General features: G+C 37.0%; 1 protein-coding gene across 3 annotated transcripts in view; it reads left to right on the forward strand.

Annotated features, from left to right (window-relative positions):
* Positions 1 to 6,389: 6,389 nt before the first annotated feature.
* ASZ1 (ankyrin repeat, SAM and basic leucine zipper domain containing 1) overlaps positions 6,390 to 20,731 on the forward strand; it is a 49,910-nt gene continuing 35,568 nt past the window's right edge. For all 3 annotated transcript variants that reach the window (XM_039222884.1, XM_039222883.1, XM_039222886.1), the window contains exons 1-4: positions 6,390 to 6,534; positions 6,936 to 7,035; positions 10,705 to 10,827; positions 13,856 to 13,967. In XM_039222884.1, the coding sequence (XP_039078815.1) occupies positions 6,430 to 6,534; positions 6,936 to 7,035; positions 10,705 to 10,827; positions 13,856 to 13,967 (440 nt within the window). In that variant the 5' untranslated portion in view covers positions 6,390 to 6,429. The remainder of the gene's footprint in view (positions 6,535 to 6,935; positions 7,036 to 10,704; positions 10,828 to 13,855; positions 13,968 to 20,731) is intronic.

The raw sequence follows: 20,731 nt of genomic DNA on the forward strand, positions 1-20,731 counted from the left end.
ATGGGATGCATGGAACACGATCCTTAAGACAATGGTTTTGAGTCCCAGGCGAGCACCTGAGAGGCATGGGGGATTGTGGGAGTGGAACATACCAGCGTGCTCATGCCCATGTGTCACTGTGAAAAAGGACTGAAAAGAGTGGTTTAGGACACCCGGCCCAGGAAGGAGAGACTGGGGTGTCGCATTTTTCTCCCCATCACCAACAAAGTGGGGTACCAGGGAACAGACAACAGGCACACAGTGGAGGGAGAACACGTACACTAAACCACAGCTCTCTGTGCCTGGTAACTGCATATCAACCAGAGCAAGACTGATGCTGAGAGAATCAGACAGTCCCTCCTCCAGACCAGCACAGCCATTGGTTCTAAGGCACTGTCAGATATCAGTCCAGTGGTTTTGCATTCTCTGATTTAATTCTTGGTCAATTCTTATTTTATGTATGTACATTTTTTTTTTTCTTTTTCCTTCTCTTACTTCTTCCCTTATCTAGTCTGATTATTCTGTTTGTTGGTTTGTTCAAGCAGACACTTTTAATCTATTCTTTTTATACTTCTTCTTTATCTCCTTCTTTATTTTCCTCTCTTCTCTGGACTAAGCTGTATAGTTTCTCTGATTCTCTGCCTGGTCAATTTTTTTTTCTTTTCCTTTTCACCATCTCTGTCATTTCTCTGTTTGTATGGGATAAGGCCCCTTCCACTACCACCACCCCCTCCCACTTTTAAAAAATTTTTTTCCAGGGATACTTCAATAAACAAATCAAAGCATACCTGGTAGATGGGGTGCCTGGGTGGCTTAGTCGGTTAAGCGTCCGACTTTCACTTAGGTCATGATCTCGCAGTTCATGGGTTCGAGCCCCGCGTCAGGCTCTGTGCTGACTGCCAGCTCAGAGCCTGGACCCTGTTTCAGTCTGTGACTCCCTCTCTCTCTGACCCTCCCCTGCTCACGCTGTCTCTCTCTCTCTCTCCTAGAAATAAACTAAAAAAAAAAAAAAAAGCATACCTGGTAGAAGGTTCAAAGCACCACTATGAGTAGGGAGATAAAGAACCCTGATTCACAAAAACAGAGAGCATGAAACACACTCCAAAATCACCTCCTTGAAGGGCTAGACCCTGGATGTATGACCCCTTTGTAATATAGTAGTGCTCCCAGGTGCAGGACTCATAACAAGCTATTAAAATAAATAAGGGACAGAAAACTAGCCAATATGATGACATGGAAGAATTCCCCTCAAAAGAAATTCCAGGAAGAAATGACAGGGAATTGCTCAAAACAGACATAAACAATATAACTGAGCAAGAATTTAGAATAATAATCGTAATATTAATAGCTGGGCTTGAAAACAGCATAGAAGACAGCAGAAAATCTATTGCTGCAGAGATCAAACAACTAAGAAAAACAACGAATTAAGAAATGATGTGGGGTGCCTGGGTGGCTCAGTTGGTTAAGCATCCAATTTCAGCTCAGGTCATCATCTCATAGTTCATGGGTTCGAGCCCTGCATTGGGCTCTTGCTGACAGCTCAGAGCCTGGAGGCTGTCTTTGGATTCTGTGTCTCCCTCTCTCTCTGAACCTCCCCTGCTCATGCTGTCTCTATCTCTGTCTTAAAAATAAATAAAACATTAAAAAAATTTTTTTAAATGCTGTAAATGAGGTGCAAAATAAACCAGATGCAGTGACAGCAAGGATGGAAGAGGCAGAGGGGAAATTAAGTGAAATATATGATAAAATTATGGCAAATGATGAAGCCGAGAAAAAGAGATAAGAAAATACTAGGCCACAAGGGGAGACTTAGAGAACTAAGTGATTTAATGAAATATAATAATATCTGTATCATAGGCGTTCTAGAAGAAAAAGAGAGAGAAAGGGGCAGAAGGTTTATGTGAACAAATTATAGCTGAGAACTTCCCTAATCTGGGGAAGGAAATGGACATCCAAACCCAGGAGGCACAGAGAACTCCCTTCAGATTTAAGAACAGATCTTCTCCATTGCATATCATAGTGAAACCGTCAAAATACAAAGATAAAGAGAGAACTATGAAAGCAGCTGGGACGAACAGGCCTTAACCTATAAGGGTAGACACATAAGGGTAGTAGCAGACCTGTCCACTGAAACTTGGCAGGCCAGAAAGGAGTGGCAGGAAATATTCAATATGCTGAATAGGAAAAATATGCACCCAAGAATCCTTTATCCAGCAAGGCAGTCATTCAGAATAGAAGGAAAGATAAAGGCTTTCCCAGACAAACAAAAACTGAAGGAGTTCATGACCACTAAACCAGCCCTGCAAGAGACCTTAAGGGGGACTCTGTGAGTGGAACACTGCAAAGACTACAAAGGACGAGAGACATCACCTCAAGCATGAAACTTCCAGATAATGACACTAAATCCATATCTTTCAATAATAACTCTGAGTGTAAATGGACTAAATGCTACAATTAAAAGACATGGGGTATCAAAAAAAACAAGATCCATCTATATGCTGTCTACAAGAGACCCATTTTACACCTGAGGACACTTTCAGATTGAAAGCAAGGGATGAAGAACCATCTATCATGCTACTGGAAGTCAAAAGAAAGCTGGAGTAGCCATACTTATATCAGACAAACTAGATTTTAAACTAAAGTCTGTAACAAGAGATGAAGAAGGGCATTATATCATAATTATGGGGTCTATCCACCAAGAAGAGCTAACAATTGTAAATGTTTATGCTCCCAACCTGAGAATGCCCAAATACATAAGTCAAGTAATCACAAACATAAGCAATCTTATTGATAAGAATATTGCAATTGCATGCAACTTTAATATTCCACTTACAGCAATGGACAGATCATGTAGGCAAAAATCAATAAATATACAAGGGCCTTGAGTGATATGCTGGACCAGATGGACTCGACAGATATATTCAGAACTTTTCATCCAAAAGCAGCAGAATACACATTCTTTTTGAGTGCACATGGAACATTCTCTAAGATAGATCACACACTGGGTCACAAAAGGGCCCTCAATAAATATAAAAGAATTGAGATCATACATTGCCTATTTTCTGATCATAATGCTATAAAACTGAAATCAAACACAAGAAAATATTTGCATGGAGGTTAAAGAACACCCTACTAAAGAATAAATGGGTCAACCACGCAATTAAAAAAGAAATTAAAAAATATATGGAAGCACATGAAAATGAAAACATGACAGTCCAAATCTTTTGGGATGCCACAACGGCAGTCCTAAGAGGAAAATACATTGCAATCCAGGCCTATCTCAAGAAATAAGAAAAATACCAAATACAAAATTTAACAGCACACCTAACAGAACTAGAAGCAGATCAGCAAAGAAACCCCAAAGCCAGCAGAAGAGAATTAATGAAGATTAGAGCAGAAATAAACAATATAGAATCCAAAAAACCCAGTAGAACTGATCAGCTAAAAGCTGATTTTCTGAAAAAATAAACAAAATTGTTTATTGATAAGCTCCTCACCAGACTTCTCAAAAAGAAAAGAGAACACGGATAAATTCACAAATGAAAGAGGATGTATCACAACCAACAACACACAAATACAAACAATTATCAGAGAATACTGTGAAAAATTATATGCCAACAAATGGGACAACCAGGAGGAAATGGAAAAATTCCTAGACACCTGCAAACTGCCAAAACTCAAATTGGAAGAAATAGAAAATTTGAACAGACCCATAACCAGTGAAGAAATTGAATCCGTTATCGAAAATCTCCCAACAAATTAAGAGTCCTGGGCCAGATGGTTTCCCAGGGGGAATTCTACCAGACATTTAAAGCAAAGTTAATACCTATCCTTCTCAAGCTGATCCAAAATATAGAAACAGAAGGAAAGCTTCTGGGTTCATTCTATGAAGCGAGCATTACTTTGATTCTCAAACCAGACAGAGAACCCGCTTAAAAGGAGAATTATAGGCCAATGGATGCTGATGAACATGGATGCAAAAATTCTCAACGAGATACTAGCAAAGCAAATTCAACAGTATGTCAAATAATTATTCACCATGATCAAGTGGGATTCATTCCTGGGCTGCAGGGCTGGTTCAATATTTGTAAATCAATGTGATACATCACATTAATAGAAGAAAGGATAAGAACCATTTGATCCTGTCAACAGATGTAGAAAACGCATTTGACAAAATACAGCATCCTTTCTCAATAAAAATCCTCAAGAAAATTGGGATAGAAAAAACATACTTAAACATCATAAAAGCCATATATTAAAAGCACAGAGCTAATATCATCCTCAATGGGCAAAAACTGAGAGCTTTTCCCCTGAGATCAGGAATACAGCAGATGCTCATTTCATCTTCAAGTTTATCCTCTGGTCTTCCCCCATCTTAGTAAAAGGTACCACTAATTAGTCAATTGATCAGACCCAAAGCCTTCTTTACAAAAAGAGTTTGAGTGTCTTTAAATACACACACACACACAAACCATGCACACCAGAATGTCTTTCATTTGTTGAAAAACATTTAATGTTAAATTGCTTTTAAAGTAAAATCTAAACTACTTGCTTAAGTCCAATGAGGTCTTCTCATTACACACGCCTTCCTTCATGATGGTCCAGCCTCAGGCCTCCTTTCTGGTCCAATAAGGGCAAGGACGAGGGTAAAGTGAGATGTCCAGGGTGCAAAATATAAGGACTGTAAGATCCTTCCTGAGAGGGAGTGCTTCCTTAAACTGCATGTGATGCAGAACAGTATAGTTGCCCTATATGCCACCAGCTTAAAGAAGCCTTACTTGCCCACCTTAGTCCCAGGCCTGGGGGCAAGCTTTTCCTGTCTTCAGTCCTTGGTACTAGCCATTTCCTTTGTCAAGAAAGCTCTGCTTTCTGACTTTTTATGGCTAACACCTTGTCATTCATATTCTACTTGGGTCTAACTACGTTGTATAAAATAATAACAATATTAGTAGTAGCTAAAATATTTACCTCTTACATTGAGACTAATCCTATTCTAAGCCCATTACTTTATTTACTTTATTCAAACAGCTATATTATGGGTACTATCATTATCTCCATTTTACAGGTTAGGAAACTAAAGCAGAAGAGGCTAAAATGCTCAAGGGCACACAGCTAATGGCAATAAATGGTTTCGCTGAGAAACCTAAGTGATTTGATTTCAGAAACCCAGTATATTTATCTCTTTTATGGCACCTATAATTTGCAATTGCCTTGTTTATTTGTTTACTTGCCTATTGTCTTTCCTAGTTAACATGAGCTCCCTGAGGCACCTTAGTTTATCCCTGATTTTGTCTTCACAATGTGCCTAGTTGTGCTCAATGATCCAGATCCATAACACTTATTGAAGGAATGAAGTTAGAAAACACAGGTGTGGCTCCAAAATTACCAAACTACTTAAAAATACCTACCTAGGAAAGTCTCTGAAGTACATAATTTTCAAAATCGTACACTGGAGATTCTTTAAGGAAAAAAAAATCATCACAAAGTCTTTTAAAGAACGGTATATGGCTATTTTCCTTTTAAATTATCTCAAGGGACACAAATGTGCCTTATACCTTGATGGATCTACTTTCCTGTGGCAAAGATAATTAATGTATTACCATTTCATGTAGAAGTTTGATGCAGAAAAGTGAGTTTGAGGTTGGTCAACTTTCACCGGGAGTTTTTTTGTATTGTTCACTTGCTCTCTGAATATTTAAATCATTTCTTCTTTCTGTCACTTTTGATTCGCTCTCTCTCCAAGTTCTCGTCGTTGACGGACTTTTTTCTTTAGGGCAGCCACAGTGTCTTGCTGGGAAAGTGTTTCCATGGGCTCAAGTTCCCATATCTAAACTCAGATCTAAGATCACATGAAATATAAAGGAAGAATTCTTCAATTGTGATGGTATTTCCTCCTAGTTCCTCCTGTTTGTCTGATGCCTTCTTGAATGTAAGGATAGTGTTCCTAAAGACTGTATTCCTGCCAAGAGTTGTCCGTCTCCCAGGGGTGGCATATTTGACAGTGGGTTTGGCAGGGAGCGGATGGATGGGATGAGGGAGAAAGCCTAGTCTTACTTGGCCTTAAAATACCCATAATGCTCCACCGAAAGTAGGGCATTGCTTTGAGAGAAAAACTTCAAACAAATACCCTAAAAAGAATGAAGAATTAGTCCCTGAAAGGAATTAGAAGCTCCAGCTAGGAGGATGGTGCTCAAGTCTCACCGGGCGGTTCTGGTACCCAGCTCAAGCTCCACTGCGACGGGCAGCCGGCTGACCTCCAGGGAACACAGAGCTGGTGGGCGGGTCCGGGGAGGCAAAGACGCTACGCTTGCCCAAGCGCCTGCGCCTGAGGGCCCACGGCCTTGGCGCTCACACGCACGCCTTCCCACACAACCTTGCGTGTTCCTCCAGTGCGCAGGCGCCCGCTGAGGGGGTGGGGGTCGCTATAAGCGTCTGGAGAGGCTGTCGGGCATGGCGGCTGGCACCCTACGTGGATTGGCAGTGGCTGGTGGAGGCGAGAGTAGCGAGAGCGAGGATGATGGCTGGGAGATTGGGTATCTCGACCGGTCCGCTCAGGTAGCCCAGGAAGACTTTGTTTTGACTGCACCTGGATCAGCCTCCCCTAGCCCTCGAAGGCCGTACCTCATGAAGCCTCATTATTTCCTTGCCTGTGTTTCCCCAGTGGAAATAGTAGGCTTTTGGACTCCCCACAAACCCTCAGTTTCCCTACTGTTCTTCCCATCAAATATGCTTCTTTGGGCCGTCAGTGTAGCTCTTCACTTGGATTTGCACCCAACAGCATTACCCATTACCTTTAAAGATAATTTTAGTCATGAATTCTTTATGAACGTTGTATGTTGCATCCCCCCATCCCCCTCCCTCCAGAAGATGTACTTGAAACCAAACATTGCTTCTTGATGTAGAGGAAATGAAAATATGTATAACAGTATTTTTTTTTTCACTTTCTCCTTGTTTAGAAATTAAAAGGGCCATTACTCCCTGAGGAAAAGAATGAAACATTTAAGAAAGCATTGACCACCGGAGATATTTCATTGGTCCGGGAGCTTCTAGATTCTGGTGAGAGATCAGGGATAATTTCAGTCTAACGAAGTTGTCTACCTTCACAAGGATTTCTTATTTTAAAAGGTTTGAGTTGGTTTTCTAGTGGAAGCACAAAGACTGTTAATGTATCCAGTATTCTGCATATCTTACTTGACTCTGAGTTCTCTGCCTTATTTTCTTCCTCTACCCTCAAATTTGGAATGCCACCCTGTTGCTTCCATTAGTTCTTCTACCTTCTTCAAGAAGCCTGTTCTGACTAATCCTACCCCACCCTGGTAATTCCTACACAATTTTCTCAGCATTGACTATGATATATGTTTCTCCAGATTTTTTTTCTAGTTATGTACATTTAGTTATGTTCTTCCCTTGTGCTGGGTGTGTACGTGTATAATGGGACTTGAGGTAGGAATCACAATATGTGGGCATCTGTTCCAGCTTTATTGCCTACTCATTGTGGTTCCTTGGGAAAGTCATTTAAAGTTCCAGAGTGTCTGTTTGTCTATGTAAAACATCGTAATTCTGTCCGGGGGTCCCATAACATTTTTCTGTGATCAGATTAAATGTTAGTACTTTTTGCATTACATGACGTAGGAAACTGAGTTGTTGATAATAATGATTAAAATTATTTGAAGGAGTAAAAGGCATTTACCGTCTATTTGTAGATACAAAACCTTCACACAAAATAGATAAATACGATGTTTATAGGAGAATGTTTTTCTTTTATGCTAGTGACATAGCATGGTTTAGTGAAAAGGGAATCATTTTGGAAACAGTACATTTCTGGGTTTGATTACTAGCCCTCCTGTTTGATGACTCTGTAATCTTGACCAAGTTATCAAACCTTTTAAGCTTTAATAGCTCCCTTTTTAAAATGGAGCTGCATAATATCAAAGGGTTTGGGGGAAATGTTAAAATAAAAGAATACATGAAGATCTTAGAACATACATACCTTTTGTAATTATTAGCTGTTGTAACAAAAAAGAAGGATCTGTGTGACTCTGTGGACAACAGAACTTTAATTTGTAATTGAAGAATGAAACTGAATAAAATTTGAGTAATAGAAACAGGCCTAATATGAACATAGTTAGGAATGTGCATATGCCCAGTGGAATGGAATAGGCAGAAATTTGCTCTAGAAAAGAGAGTTTCCCTTGGGGCTTGAGTTTGTACTGGGACTAAGCTTTAGGCTCCTAAAGGATTAGGACTTGAAAAGACCTACTGATAAAGTAGGCTTTTAGTGGACTTTTTAAAATTTGTTTTTAGAGGCAGCTGGGTGGCTCAGTCAGTTGAGCATAGAGCGTCTGCTCAGGTGATCTTGTGGTTCATGGGTTTGAGCTCTGCATCAGGCTATGTGCTGATGGCTCAGAGCCTGGAGCCTGCTTCTGATTTTGTATCTCCTCTGCTCCTCCCCAATCCATGCTCTCTCTCAAAAATAAATGTTAAATTTTATTTTTAATAACAAAAAAATTTGTAATTATTTTTCAAAAGCTAGTAACTTACAGGTATAAGTAGAAAGATACCTTTGTTCCTACTTTCACCCCCAGCACCCCTGAAGTCTTACTTCCACAAGTAACTCTTCTTTTAGTGTTTCCTAGTTTCCTTCCAGGCATCCTTATTTCACACTTTTAAAATATATTTTTAGGTTTTTGCCTTTCAAAGTCATTCTTGGTTTTGATATATTTTTCTGCACCAGTTGAGAAGTTTTATAAAAAATGAATGTTCCCTTTGAGTCAACTACTTACAGCAGTTCAAAGATGTCTCCAGTTTTTGTTATTCTGTTAATATGTTCGGTTCTCTTTAAATTATTAAATATATCAGACATTCTAAAAGGTATGGCAATTTCTCTCCTTATCACTGGAGATACCACTTTCCTATAGTTGGTATTTATCATTCCTATGCATATTTTTATGAATATATATGTATCCCCAAACCAGGCAGTGTTACTCTGAATGCTTTTGAGCTACAATCATGTACTATTCGGATCTTTTTAAACTTACCATTTTACACTATGCCTAGAACACAATGGGTGGTTAATAATTTGCTTTTTGAGCATTAAAAGGTAATGATTGAGAATTTTTATACTAAAATGCCACATTTGTCACCTTCCTCACATCTTTTCCTTTTTACCTTTGGTGTCACTGGTGGAGCAGTAATGTCAACAAGGGAAAAATAATGAGACTATAAAGTAGTGTTTTTTCTCATTTCATTCATATGCTTTCAGTTGCAGCAGTTGGAAGAGGAAAATTGATTAGAGAAGACTAGTTAGGCCAGCACTATGTATGTACTAAGATGGTTTTATCCTGTTTTCTCCCAGGAATTATCAAGCACCTTTATCAATTAAAGTTAGGCAGCTGAGAATTTGACATATATAATCTTTCAGCAACTTAGTGTTCCTACAGAAAAAAAGTCAGGTTCTCCCCCCAAACAAGTTTTCATTCTTTTGTCGAAGATGAAGGTGATAGGACCTTCATGTTTGTAAAGGGAACGCTTTATAGCCAGAGACTATAAACCTGTAAATTATAAGGCGTTACAGGGAGGCCTACAGTGTTTTTCACATACAGGTTTTCTTTCTTTGAAGCAGAAAAAAAGTTCTGTGTTTTTCCTTAACAGTAGCAAATATTTCTTAATTCAAAGAGAGAGATTCCACATAACACCTCTTTATAGAAATGGCTTTACATAAGTTTAATGGGTTGTCTTCACTGTCTCATTGTATCTTTGTCTTCATATCACATTATCTGTGCTCGTCATCAGTCCTAAATCTAAACCTAGATCAGTTCAACCATTTTTTTCTTTTTTATATGACCAAATCAGTCAGTGCCGTTGGAGAAAATCAGATGACTCCAGGGATTTGTGTCATTAATGATTTGAGGATTTTAAGGTCTGCTGTCTCTTGTCCTTTCTTAACAGTTATTATCTCTTCCTGTCCTGTTTTGGATAGTGGCTGTTTAAAACTTCTTGGCGTGTCAGGATGGCTCAGTCAGTTGAGCGTGTGGCTCTTGATTCCAGCTCAGGTCCTGATCTCAGGGTTCGTGGGATTGAGCCTTGAGTTGATAGCATGTAGCCTGTTTGGGATTCTCTCCCTCCCTCTATCACCCTGCTCACGTGCCCTCTCTCTCTCAAAATAAAGAAATAAACTTTAAAAAAAAACAACTCAAGTTTTTCTTACTCCTCAGTCCTGATACCTCATCTGTTCTCTTTATTCTAGCTCAGTGTTTGTCTTTGATTTCTCAAGGGCAGAATTGGGGAGTCATTTTTAAGTTCTTTACATTACTTCTTAAAGCAGCTTTAAATTCTAATGAATTTTGAAATGTCCTTTTGTATCCTTCTCTCTCTGTCTCCATTGCTCTTGCTCTGACTTTTGCATAAACTTCTACCCTCATAACTGGTCTCCCTGCCTCTTGTACCATTCTAAACAGTGGTGCCCTATATTGTTTTTTTATCATATAGATATAATGGTGTCAATCTCTGGCTTACACACTACAGTCTGTATTTTTTAATTTCTTCTAATAAAGTCCAGATGTAATTATTTTTTATTTTTTCTGAAACCATTATTACCAAGAAATCCCCTTTAGTTAAGTACATGGTATATGTCATTATGCACAGTACTTTAAGCATATGAAGGTGGTAACGATTTTTCTTTTGGTGGGGGGGTTGGCTGTTAAAATCTTGTTTTTATATTGACAGGCATTAGCGTGGATTCCAGCTTTCGGTATGGATGGACTCCCCTTATGTATGCTGCTAGTGTTTCTAATGTAGAGCTGGTTCGAGTCCTTTTGGATAGAGGTGCTAATGCAAGCTTTGATAAGGGTAAGATGTTTTCAACATTTAAAGCATGTAAATATTTACTTTGTATACTGTGCAGAAGCCTAATTATAGTCTTTTTAGGGGTAGTGATGTACATTTTCCATGTTCCGTTTTTATATATTCACTTTAAAATAAACCTTTGTCCTTAAAAAATATAAGGTAAGGTGTTGAGGTAATTTAACTGATTATGTTTACTGTGATTTTCTTGATTCCCAAGAAGCTATTATACGAAGTAAAAAAAATTAAAGCAGATTGAAAACTAAACGTTTGTATTAGTTATATTATGTAATTAAGATACAACATCAAGTTAAAAATCATAATTTTTTTGGAAAAAACTCCAAAGACGTACTAGATTCCATTTATAATATCTTAATAACTGTTTATGTTATTACATACCTCTATGCTAGAGAATAAGTTACTTTTAAAGGACAGATGCCCTGAAAAAACCATCAAAAAGCTGATAATTTTGTCAAACACTTGAAAATCAGTCTTTGGGGGTACCTCGGTGGCACAGTTGGTTAAGCATTAGACTCTTGATCTTGGCTTAGGTTGTGATCTCACAGTTTGGGAGTTTAGGCCCGCATTGGGCTCTCGCTGATGGCACAGAGCCTGCTTGGGATTCTGTCTCTTCTTCTCTCTGCTCCTCCCCTGCTTGTGCTGTCTCTCTTTCTCAAAATAATCTTTAAAAATGTTACTATAAAGAATATCAGTCTTTAGATTTTAAAACTCTGAATTATATCACCTACGGTTGTTTCAGAGATAGCTTATTAAATCCATATGTGTCTTTGTCATTAAATAATTTCTACCCAGTACTCCTTTGAATGCTTTTAAAAAATAAGAGTGTATGTGCAAATCCAGTTAAATTATTTTATTGAATTATTGTTTACTTATTTTTGACAAGTTTCTAGTAGGCAGTTAAATTCATTTCATAGTTCAGATATAGAGTTCATTTTAGAACTAATTTTCACATTCATTTTGTACCTGCATTAGATACTGGTAAAACTATTTCTATGCTATTTTCTTATCTATGTATTTTTGTATAAATTCGCATCTTATGATTAGTTTTATGTATCATCTGCTGCTGTGATAGGTTTTTCTTTTTGTTATGTCATTTAAGAATATCACCCAATGAGGGGCGCCTGGATGGTTCAGTCGGTTAAGCATCTGATTCTTGGTTTTGGCTCAGGTCATGATCTCCTGGTTCATGAGTTCAAGCCCCACATCAGGCCCTGCTTGAGATTCTTTTTCTCTCTCTGCCCCTCTCCTGTTCGTGCTCATGCTTGTTCTCTCTCAAAATAAATAAACCTAAAACTTTTTTTTAATAAAAATAAAAAATATATCACCCAATGAAAGCTGTACTTAGGAATTAGATTTCTGAAAGTGTATAAAATATTCTGCTCAAAAAAGTAATAGTTTTCCTAACTATAGAGAACAAACTGATGGTTACCAGGGGAGAGGTGGATGGTGGCAGCAGGGACAAGGGATAAGTTAAATAAGAGGTGGTGGGGATTAGCAAGATCATTTGTTGTGATGAGCACCGGGTGTTTTATGTAAGTGTTGAATCACTAAATTGTACACCTGATACTGTTACACTATACGTTAACTAACTGGAATTTAAATAAAAACTTAAAAAAAGAAACTAACGAGAAATAAATAAAAGCTTTCTTTCTCTGCTTCTTGTGATCAGAAGAATACTTTGCAGTTATAAAATACAGTAGTTTATATTTTTCACAGCATGTTCACATAAATTCTTTTACATATTCAACAGTAGTTCCATCAGGTTAAGAGGGAAACTTCCTATCTATGTATTATGTCTTCTTTTTTTTATTAATGCTTGTTTATTTTTGAGAGAGAGACAGAGTGTGAGGGGGCAAGGGGCAGAAAGAGAGAGAGGGAGGGGCGCCTGGGTGGCTTAGTCGGTTAAGCGTCCGACTTTCGCTTAGGTCATGATCTCGCGGTTCGTGGGTTCGAGCCCCGCGTCGGGCCCTGTGCTGACTGCCAGCTCGGAGCCTGGAGCCTGTTTCAGTCTGTGACTCCCTCTCTCTCTGACCCTCCCCTGCTCACACTGTCTCTCTCTCTCTCCTAGAAATAAATAAAACATTTTAAAAAATTTAAAAAAAAAAAAAGAGAGAGAGAGAGGGAGACACAGAATTAGAAGCAAGCTCCAGGCTTTGAGCTGTGAGCACAGCTCGAACTCATGAACTCATGGGGCTCAAACTCATGGGCCATGAGATCATGACCTGAACCTAAGTCGGATGCTTAACTGACTGAGCATCCCAGGCGCTCCTATTAATTAGGTCTTCTGAGGTGTTAGGACATCTCTGCAGTCAGTTTATCAGTGGCAGAACTGAGACTAGATGTCTCAGTTGACTCATGTCAAATGAGTGATCAGTACTAAACCACTGATGTAAACCATAGCCTCCATGACCTATTTTGAATTCCCCTATTCTTACTAGAAAAGTGTTTTTGTTTTTTGAATATACTGTGATCTCTGCTGGTGGCATACAGGCCAGAAGAAGATGATTTTTAGGAAACAGGTGAGCTCAGAGAGATCAAGTAGAAAAGGACCAAACAAAAAAACAAAAAACAGTGGATATGGCAGTTAGGTCATTTTCAGTAGGATGGTTTGGATAGAAACCAGATTTCACTGAGATGTCAAATGAGTGAGAAATAAAGAAGTGAAATCAGAGAATATCAATTCCCATTTCTCAAATGCAGATTCAGCAAGGCAAATTTTAATCAGCCAAAAACTGTTCACCTCCAGGCAACATCTCTACATTAGAGTCCATGTAATTACCACTTTCTTATTTTCTTGAAAAGGCAATAAGGAATGGAAATTAAGAAATGAATTGTAGATGTACTTTGGAGATTAAGGCAGTTCATCCCTGATGTCATTTTTTGGTGAAGGAAGACAAAGTTATCTACTAAGAGTAAAAGATTTGGGGACAGGTTATAAAATTTTAAATGGTGAAAGAAGTCAGTTAGATATACTTCTTGATGTGTGTATGGGGATCCTCACTTTTCTTTACAGATAAGCAAACTATTTTGATAACTGCATGTTCTGCACGTGGCTCAGAGGAACAGATCTTGAAGTGTGTAGAACTACTGCTTTCAAGAAATGCTGATCCAAATGTTGCTTGTAGGTAAGAGCCATATTACCTATTGAAAAATTATGGATATTTTTATTTGATTGTCAGCCTGTAAAACATTTGATAGCATGATTTTTTTAAAATCATGAACAATTTGTGTTCATATACAGATAGCCATATATTAGTTGAATGAAAATGAGTCATACCATCATGGGTCCAACTGTATAAGATTATCACAGGAAGGGCATATCATGAAGGTAGCCTTTCAGCTTTTAATTTTTAAAGGAATGTTCTAAAAATTTGAAATGAGGAAAGGAAGACAATGAACTATATAATTTCCTATGAATCATATACTCCAAAGAATAGTTAAGCTATAATATCAAAACCTTTAGTATTTTTTCTGTATAACAGTTAACTGCTAACCAATTCTACATGAATATTAAAAATTCCAAAATAATACATTGAAATGCTTTAATTTTCCTAAGACTTTTCCAGTTATGTCATATAGGTGACAGTGCCCAGATGTGTAGAAAACAACCTGTAACTGTACCTTGGATCTGTTGAAATGTCAGTAATTTAAAAAATGAATCCGCTTAAAATTTCTGTTACTAACTTCTTTCTTAACCTGGCCCTATCTTCTTGTTAAATCTCTTTCTGTTTTATTTAATCTTCAAAATGAATAGAACAGAATATAGGCTTTCTAACAGAAATATGTCGAGCATGATAGAATTATTATTTATAATTCATTAATTCAAATAATAGTGATCTAGTGTCTTATATATAGAAATAACTACACTTGGTATAGAAGTTTTTGTTTCCCTGATTTAGTTTAGTTTCTGTGACACCTAGACAGAGGAGGCCTGTTTTGTCTCCCAGTGGATGCTTGGTAATATCTGGAAACATTTAATTGTCACATCTGGGAGATTCTGCTGGTTTAGAGTGTGCCACTGACATAATGGGTAGAAAGTGAGGATGCTGCTAAACATCCTACAGTACATAGGACAGCCTCTCAAAACAAAGAAGTATCCATCTCAAAGTGTCCTGGTGCCAAGGTTGAGAAACTAGTGTGAGAAAAGTCAGGCTTATAGAGTAGATAATCAGATTTAATGAATAGAGATTTTTTAGACATCTGGAAAGAAACTACCTGCAAATTTTTCGCAAGTTGATTCACAGGAACTTTTATTCTGTCATATATGGTATAATCCCTAGTTAGATACAAATTTTGGATTTCACTACACTTTGGAATTGGGAGTTCCAAGATACCTAGCTAAAGTAAGCCTCTCAATGGGTCCCATAATTTTAATTTTTACATTTAGAAGTGGCTTATGATAAGATTGCCTTTCTGGGTTTAATGGGAAATTGTTTTTTTGCTGGTGCTCTTCAATTTTATTTTATTTTTTGTTTTTACTGCTTCTGCACTGTATTATAGAGAGTAGTCTTTACCCTTCCAGTCACTTACTCTCTTGAAACATGCTGAAGAGAGGTCAAGCAAGCCATTGTCATAGGATCTAGACTTTTCTGCTTCCGTAAGAACTAGAAGGCTTTTTTTTAGATAACACAGGATGTATTTGGGGGCAAGCTAAAACCACAGGGCAGCCACATAGTTTCAAAACTGAAAACCCTAGAAAAGCTGATGAATCTGAAAGAATATAAAATTTGGATGGTTATGTACTCAATTAAAATAGAGAATTATACAGCATGGTTGAAGAAAAGAACCATCTGCATTTAATTAACAAATATGAGAAATGCCTGAAAAACTATTCAACTGCTTTTATTTTAATACTCAAAGCATAAAGCAGTGAAACAATTGAATTGTGTTCTCTTGCAGAAAATGAGGATCTTAATAGAGCTGAAAAGAGTAAGTCATGGGAAATAGTGCTTTTAGGCTGCAAATTTTATAAGAAGGATAGCATTAGAGAACAGATAGGGATAGTGTGGTGGCAGTGTATAAGAAAAAAAAATCTCAGGACACAAGGAGAGTGCAATAAGATTTGGTGGAATTTTATAGATAATTCATTAGCAGTGATAAAAATCAAAACCTATTAGAAGATCAGTACTTTTAGTTTCAATCCTTTTCCTTCCTTCCCCTAACCTCTTTGCTTCTAAAAAAATATTTATGGTGGTAAAGTGTGTGGTAAAAACATAAAATTTGCCATTTTAAGCATATAATTTAGTGTATTTTTCTACTATAAATTTTTGCCCCAGACATCTATCTGAAGTTTGCAGCCTTTTGAGCATTGCTCATTTGGCTAGCCTGAGATCTGATTTGAGCTAAAGTGACAAGCAGCTTCCATCTGTTCTTCCAATACCTGTGACTATATACTCCTTTTTGTTTTACCTACTGAATTGTTTCTTAGGAAATCACATTTAGTGTTTGTTGCTGTTTTGCTGAAACACTTTAATGCAGGTTAGTCATATTTTGCCCTAAACACAGGTGGCCTGCAATCATACTACTTGGAACTTGGCATTTGTGCCATAGTGTAGACTAATATTCCTTTTTTTCTTTTTCTACTAATAACGTAGTAACCAATGACATTATAAATTATTAAAGTCTAAAAGGTCTATATTAGATTATTGGATATATGGTAAAATTTGAAACCTTCTTCAATCTAACTTTAAATTTGGATTTGAAATTTTTGTTACAGTAATGATAGTAATTATAAAGTATACATAATTAATATCTCAGTTTTTAGGAATCATGTGGGTTGTTTTCTCCAGGTGTTCTGAAACATTTTCTTATATTAAAGAAGGATATGTATATGTGTATATATATATATATATATATGTATATTTATATTTAGGGAGAAATTTTTCTGGCAGAGAAGTTTTGTGTATTCAGATTGCTGAGACATGAGATAAAGGTTTTATAAAATCATGTGGCATTTTAATTTTAATAGATGTCTTTATTATTGTTGATAAGACAGTACATATTAACTGATACCCAAGGTTTTGACGTAATCATTGTGGGATTGTTAACTTATTGAATGTTACTGCCTGTTAATAAACAGAAAATACTCTGGTAAAAATTTTACTTTCTTTCTCAGAATATAAATTTAGTTGTAAATGTCACTGGAGCAGCTTGGTAGATTGAGGTGTAATTTTGGATTATAAGATTAACTTGTTTTTATAGTCGTAAGTAAATATGTAACATATCTTTGCTCTGAAAACATAGGCTGAGGTCACAATAATAGTCTCAGAATTTTTTAAAAGAGCTTATTTAGAAAGCAGTACTTGAAATTGTTATTTTGTTTTTTTTTCATGTAGATTTTTATAAATCACCTATGCATATCTTCTGCGCATCTTTTTATTTACCTGTGTTTTCTTTATCCTTACATAGCAGCTTTGTTAGCAGTTTTACATGTATACAAACAGTGACAAATACCTTAGCGTTGCTTTGCAATAGGGCATGGCATTAAGATTGCAATTCACATACCTGGAAATCTACTTGGTCCTTTTGAAAGCACAGAATGGAGTGGATAGAGGTGAAAAAAGCTAGTTGATAAAAGCCTTTGACACTAGTCTCTGAAAACACATGCACAGAAACCAAGACTTTAAAGCAAACAAAACAAATACCTTCCAAATTCTTACTTGACTTTTACTGGTATCTAGCGCCACTGGTAAGTGGTGTGGTGGCTACTAAAGCTTTCACTTGGAAGAGACCCATACTATTTCTTTATTTTATTGTGGTCACGCAGTCATATCTAGCTTCAAGGAAGTTGAGGAAGTATAATCTTACTGTGTCACAGGAGAATCAGCAATATTGGGTGGACAGTTCTGATGATTTACCATGTCACCTTAAATGTATTTTCTTCAGGGCACAACAATTGTATTTCCTTTTTACTGTATGCTTAAAATAATTTTGAGTTTTGAACATAAATTTGTAGTGAGGAAAATTGGTATTTTATCTCAGACTTTTTCATTTAATTTTATATATAATCTGTCCCTAATTTGTTCTTTATAATGTCTCTTAAAATCGGGTCCCCTGCATGGCTCAATCAATTAAGGGTTGGGCTCAGGTCCTGATCTTATGGTTAGTGAGATATTGTCCTGCATGGGGCTCTGTGGTAACAGTGTGGAGCCTGCTTGGATTTCTTACTCTCCCTTTCCCTCTGTCCCTCACTCATTCATGTATACATGCACACCCTCTGAAAATACAAAATAAAAAATACAAAATTACAAAAATGTTATAATGTCTCTTAAATTCATTGCAACTTTGATATTTATAATTCTACCTTAAGAGGTACTTTAATAGCCTCCTAAATGACATTTTTTACTGTATTGTGTCTGTACTTTAGTCAGTTTTGTCTGCTGTTACCTATAGAACACACTTCTTTTTGTCTATTAAGTGAAAGCCAAAACTCTCTGTAATTTGATCCCACCTTAATTACTTCTCATTACTCTCTAATATCTAACTTCTTTTTTATTCTATTTCAACATTATTCCTCAGATACACAGTCATTTCTACCTTTATGTTTTTCCTTTTGTTATTCAGTTTAGAGTATCTTCTTCTTCCCTCACTGTGCATTCAAATTGTGTCTTAAAAAATTGTTTTTAATGTTTTATTTATTTCTGAGAGAGAGAGAGACAGCATGAGCAGGGTAGGGTCAGAGAGAGGGAGATACAGAATCTGAAACAGGCTTCAGGCTCTGAGCTAGCTGTCAGCACAGAGCCCAACGCAGGCTCAAACCCACAAACCGTGAGATCATGACCTGAGCCAAAGTTGGACACTTAACCGACTGAGCCACCCAGGCGCCCCTCAAATTGTGTCTTTAGCTGCCATATTAATAGTCTGTGATGCTTTCTTCCCATACTTAGCCCACAAGAGTACTTTTGTTCATCTTCATCCATCTATGATTTTGGATGGGTGATTATCTGATTGAGGACGTTTTTATACGTCTCGTGGTGTTCTTTCATTGCTTTCCTATAGGAAAATCTGGATTTACCTGTGACCCACTTGACTACCCTAGCACCATACATATTTTTTTATTCCTTCACAGTTCTTTCATGTGATATTTATCAAGTTCTTATAGCGTCTGACTTCAGCTCAGGTCATGATCTCACAGTTCGTGGGTTCGAGCCCCGCATTGGGCTCTGTGCTGACAGCTAGCTCAGAGCCTGGAGCCTGTTTCAGATTCTGTGTCTCCCTCTCTCTCTGACCCTCCCCTGCTCACGGTGTCTCTCTCTCTCAGAAAAAAAACAAACATTAAGAAAATTTAAAAAAAAATAGAATTGACACAGAATGATTATTTGTCTATTTTATTTCCAAAACTTAACTGAAACATAGTATTTATGAAGTAATATATTAATCCATTTATACCACAGAAAACATGAAACGTGACTTAGAGGCTAATGTCTGGGACCAAATACTATCTTAACAACTTGTCTAAGCTAATATAACCATTAAATCTTTTTGAAACATTTAAGTCTCAGTTTCTTCACTGATTGGTAGATGTGATACCTAACTAGCTAGCAAGGTAGCTGTGAGAATTGAAATAAGATAATGAATATGCAAATATTTAACATGCTGCCAATTTCACAGTAGGTGCTTACCAAATGTCACATTTATTTAAATTGGTAGTATTTCCTGTGCTTTTATAAGAGCCACAATTTCTTAAATGCGTATTTCTTACTGATTTATAAAAGTGAAACTGATGTGTTTATTTTACTGTTTTCTTCAAACATTTTTATCATTTTAATAAGTGCATAAGTAAGTATATTCTTACCTTTTGTTTTGACTGAAAATTTTTTTAAATCTTTTTTTTTTTACTTTTTTTAATTTCTTATTGAGAAAGAGAGAGACAGAGCATGAGCAGGGGAAGGGCAGAGAAAAGGGTAGACACAGAATCCAAAGGAGGCTCTAGGCTCTGAGCTGTCAGCACAGAGCCTGACGCAGGGCTTGAACCCATAGACTGTTAGATCATGACATGAGCCAAAGTTGGACACTCAACCGACCGAGCTACCCAGGCACCCCTGTTTTGACTGAAATTTTAAAATGATAAATATTTCAGTATGATGGGTATCTGGATTATCAGTGTGGTGGGTTAGGAGTAAATGAGAGTTGGCAATGTGGAAAGAATGGATATGAACTATCCTTTCTAGTAGCTTAGCAAGAAAGAAAAGGTACAGGTTGTTGGCTAAATGGGAAAGTCAGGTACACTATGACTTCAACAGTTAGTCTTTTAAATCTGTTCTAATTGCTGAAAGAATGATTTTTTTAAGTGAAGCTGTAGTTTGCCCAACACTCCTCAAAAAGATGACACAAGTAGTGAATATAATATTTTCAAATGCTTTGTACTTAGAAATTATAATCTGTGGGGGTGTCTGGGTGGCTCAGTCAGTTAAGCATCTGACTTTTGATTTCGCCTCAGGTCATGATCTCATGGTTTGTGAGTTCAAGCCTTGCATCAGGCTCTGCACTGGCAGTGCAAAGCCTGCTTGGGATTCTCTCTCTCTCCCTTTCTCTCTGCCCCTCCCTATTTGCATGCTGTCTCTCTCTCAAATAAACATTTTTTTTAAAGAGAGAAATTATAATCTATCCTCTTCAGAAGTCTGTCTTTGAACTTTGGTATTGATTAGATTTAGACCACTATATAAATTTTCACACACAAAATAATTTGAATTAAAAACCAACTGTATTTCATATATTCTGACACTTTTTTTCACATATCAGTTAGTGTTTCTGAAATTAGTATGCCTCCTAAATTTGATGGTATCATAGATCATATGAAATATAGTCAATTTGTTACCTATTTAGTAGTTTTGTGTCCAATTGTATTTTTTTAATTCAGGGTTGTCCAATTGTTACTAGAAGTCCTGGA

Source organism: Hyaena hyaena, unplaced genomic scaffold (assembly GCF_003009895.1).
Source record: "Hyaena hyaena isolate Hyena2069 unplaced genomic scaffold, ASM300989v1 scaffold_1206, whole genome shotgun sequence".
In the NCBI taxonomy this organism is placed as follows: domain Eukaryota; kingdom Metazoa; phylum Chordata; class Mammalia; order Carnivora; family Hyaenidae; genus Hyaena; species Hyaena hyaena.